General features: G+C 39.7%; 1 protein-coding gene across 1 annotated transcript in view; it reads right to left on the reverse strand.

The window, feature by feature from the left end:
- Positions 1-3,147, reverse strand: part of LOC121898756 (segment polarity protein dishevelled homolog DVL-3-like) — a 20,817-nt gene extending 17,670 nt beyond the window's left edge. The window contains exons 1-2 of the mRNA XM_042414163.1: positions 3,007-3,147; positions 2,698-2,886 (exon numbers count right to left, since the gene is read on the reverse strand). Of these exons, the coding sequence (XP_042270097.1) occupies positions 2,698-2,876 (179 nt within the window). The 5' untranslated portion in view covers positions 2,877-2,886; positions 3,007-3,147. The remainder of the gene's footprint in view (positions 1-2,697; positions 2,887-3,006) is intronic.
- Positions 3,148-3,787: the final 640 nt, after the last annotated feature.

A 3,787-nucleotide genomic window follows, 5' to 3' on the forward strand; every position in this document is an offset into this window, starting at 1 on the left:
TAGTGACTATTTGCTTCCCTTAAACAGCTTCCAATAAACATCCAGATCTGAAGACGATACGAGTTCAAATTTATCGTCCAGTTCTTCACAGCTGGTCACTGCTGTTCCACGTTTGTCCACATAAATAAACACTAAATAATAAAAGCTGGAGCACAAACCAGAAACACCTGAATCTACAACTCACAATTACCCAAAACAAGGCAGCGCCGCCTGATGGTCGGAGGTGTAAACATCAATAACACAAGTGTTCACATATAACTGAAGATGGCTCCTACAATAATAATCACTTCTTTCACTACAGTTAAAGTTCACAACAAATAATAAAATAATAAGAACAAACTCTTATTTTCTCTTCTAAAGGACTCACTGACTGCTGATGTAAAATTAACTTGGAAGGAACAAAACGTCAGATAAACTGTCAGATTTCAGGGTTTGATTTTGTGCAGCTGTGATGTCACAGTGCACCGTGGTACCATGTCGCATCACAGCTGGGCGTGGTCTCAGGTTTATCAGCTGTTTATGTGTCAAGTTTCAGTCTGAAAAGAAGAAATGTGACTCAATATGTGACGAAAACAAGTTTGTGTGCAAGTGTGTTTCAGAATCAGCTGCTGGCAAAACAATCTCATCACACAGTCGATCGAAAGCTCCAGAACCGCTAATAAATGGACCTTCTGGTGGATTATTTGTCAACTAAATATAGATTTGGTGTCAAGGCTCTCAATTAAATCGTAATCTTGTAAATGAACCAAACATCTTTTTATGTTTTGTCTCCTATTCACACATAAAATGCGATTTTTTTTGGCTGAAATACGTTTTACTTTATGTTATTAACTATTAATGTTTTAATACATTTTAAATCAATTCTACAGTAATAACTAATCTAATACCTGTGATAATAATCACAAACATGTATTATATTATTTTATTATTATTATGGCAACTAGTATTAATATTAGTAATAATAATAATAATAATAATAATAATAATAATAATAATAATATAGTTATTATGATACGATTCCTAATAACATAATAATAGTTGGTGATGTGACGTGTTGTGACGTGATGACTCTTCCAATTGATTGATAGGCTTCCTAATTAAAAAGGCTCAACACCTTCCTGAGGAGCTGATAGTGAGAGCCTCACTATCCTCACCCACTCACTAACTCACTATCCTTACTGTCCTCACTAACTCGCTATCCTCACTTACTCACTATCCTCACTAATTCACTATAATCACTAACTTACTATCCTCACTTACTCACTTACTCACTATCCTCACTATTCACTATAATCACTAACTCACTATCCTCACCCACTCACTAACTCACTATCCTCACCTACTCACTATCCTTACTGTCCTTACTATCCTCACCCACTCACTAACTCACTATCCTCACTATCCTCACCCACTCACTAACTCACTATCATCAGTAGGTCACTATCTTCACTAACTCACTATCCTCACTAACTCACTATCCTCACTGTCCTCACTAACTCACTATCCTCACTGTCCTCACTATCCTCACTAACTCACTATCCTCACTGTCCTCACTAACTCACTATCCTCACTGTCCTCACTATCCTCACTAGCTCACTATCTTCACTAACTCACTATCCTCACTAACTCACTATCTTCACTAACTCACTATCCTTACTAACTCACTATCCTCACTAGCTCACTATCCTCACTAACTCACTATCCTCACTAATTCACTATAATCACTAACTCACTATCCTCACCAATTCATTATCGTCACTAATTCACTATCTTCACCAATTCACTATCCTCACTATCCACACTAACTCACTATCCTCACTAATTCACCAGTAATTCACTAACTCATTATCCTCATTAACTTACTATCTTCACTAATTCACTATCTTCACCAATTCGCTATCCTCACTATCTCACTAACTCACCATCCCCACTAACTGTCCTCACCAACTCACCATCCTCAACATCCTGACCAATTCACTATCTTTGCCAATTCGCTATCCTTACTAATTCACCAACTCACTATCCTCACTAATTCACTAACTCACTATCCCCATTGACTCACTATCCTCACTAACTCACCATCTTCACTAATTCACTATCTCACTAAACTCACTATCCTCACTAACTCACCATCTTCACTAATTCACTATCCTCACTGACTCACTATCCTCACTAACTCACCATCTTGATTATCCTCACTAAACTCACTATCCTCACTAACTCGATATCTCCACTAATTCACTATCCTCACTGACTACAGCTCAGTGTTTACTGCATCTCGACCACTAAGCCGTCTCACTATCCTCACCTCACCCCACCTCCTCCCCCCGTCTGCCTCAGAGAGACTGTTGTTTACATCCTCCTCCCCCACCTTAAATATACACCATCATCATCATCATGCACATGTACATGTATCATTTCTTCTCATTTCTACTCGTTGATTTCTTGTCTGAAATTTGTATAATACATATATGTATATATATATATATATATATATATATATATATATATATATATATATATATAAACTTTTGCTTATTCTTATTTCATTATTTTATGAGTTATCCTTAACCCCCCCCCCCCCCCCCCCCACTCCTTGATTTTGGTGATGTCTCGTGTCGTCACGCACGTGCTCTCGCTTGTCTAATGACGATTAAATTCTACTGAACTGAATTGAATATTGGTCACGTGACTCACCCGAAGTCGTCGTCCACGGACTTGAAGAAGAATTTGAGGTTCGGTTTGTTCAGGACCTGTTTGAAGTCCTGCAGGGTGACGCGCTGCGCGGGCACGTTGATCCGGATCAGGTAGGGGGTCTCCTGGTCCTCCAGGTGGTAGATGACCCGGGTCTCCTCAGACAAGCTGCGGTCCCCCATCGAGCCCGGCCTGGAGGAGGAGACAGGGATGCTGAGAGAGAGAGAGACACCTGTCTGTCTGTCCACCTGTCCGCGCGTCTCACTGTCCGCGCGTCTCACTGTCCACGTGTCTGTCCGCGTGTCTGTCTACCTGTCTGTCTCTGTTCCGGGTCGTCCGGGTCCAGATGTGTCGGTCCAGCTGCTGCTGGACTGATGCTCTTCAGTCTCCTCCGGACGCCACACCGTCAAATCCTACAAAATAAGACACGCCACTTCCTGTTGACCTCGTCAAAATAAGAGCCTACTTGCAGTGGTGGAAATAAAAATATCAGTACCTGCAAAAATACGCATGCTAAAAAGACTGTAAATGTGTCAGATATCCACTTGATATGACTAACTCAGACTGCTGAAGCCTCATATAAACTTCACACAGACTTTTAAATGACTGTGTGGACACACTGTGGATTTTATCCTCCATCACTTCCATTGAAAGCACATTTGAAGGATCTTTTAATATCCAGTATGAACAGGAGGAATGATTACAGCGAGGAAAACCTCTTTCACTCTTCATATGGACACATGAATGAGATGAGGAGTAAATATATATAATAACTATAATATTTGTGTCCAAAACAGTAAAAGCAGCAGAAAATAAAAACATTAAAGTACCGTAAAACTGTCTGAGTAAAGTTACTTTCCATCACTGCTGAGTTGCTAACGGGTATTAATATTTGAATATATGTCTGGTGTAGTGAACTACAGTCTCATCACACCTGTAAAGAGATTTAAAGTGTTTGACAGAAACTGAAACTCTGCAGTCTGTTTTATTTACAGTCACATAACTTTATTTATACATCATGTAGAGACGAGCCGACGAGGAGCTTCCACACAGAATCTCACGACATGAAACATTTTGTTAGAACTGTGAATTA

Source organism: Thunnus maccoyii, chromosome 6, assembly GCF_910596095.1.
Source record: "Thunnus maccoyii chromosome 6, fThuMac1.1, whole genome shotgun sequence".
Classification (NCBI taxonomy): domain Eukaryota; kingdom Metazoa; phylum Chordata; class Actinopteri; order Scombriformes; family Scombridae; genus Thunnus; species Thunnus maccoyii.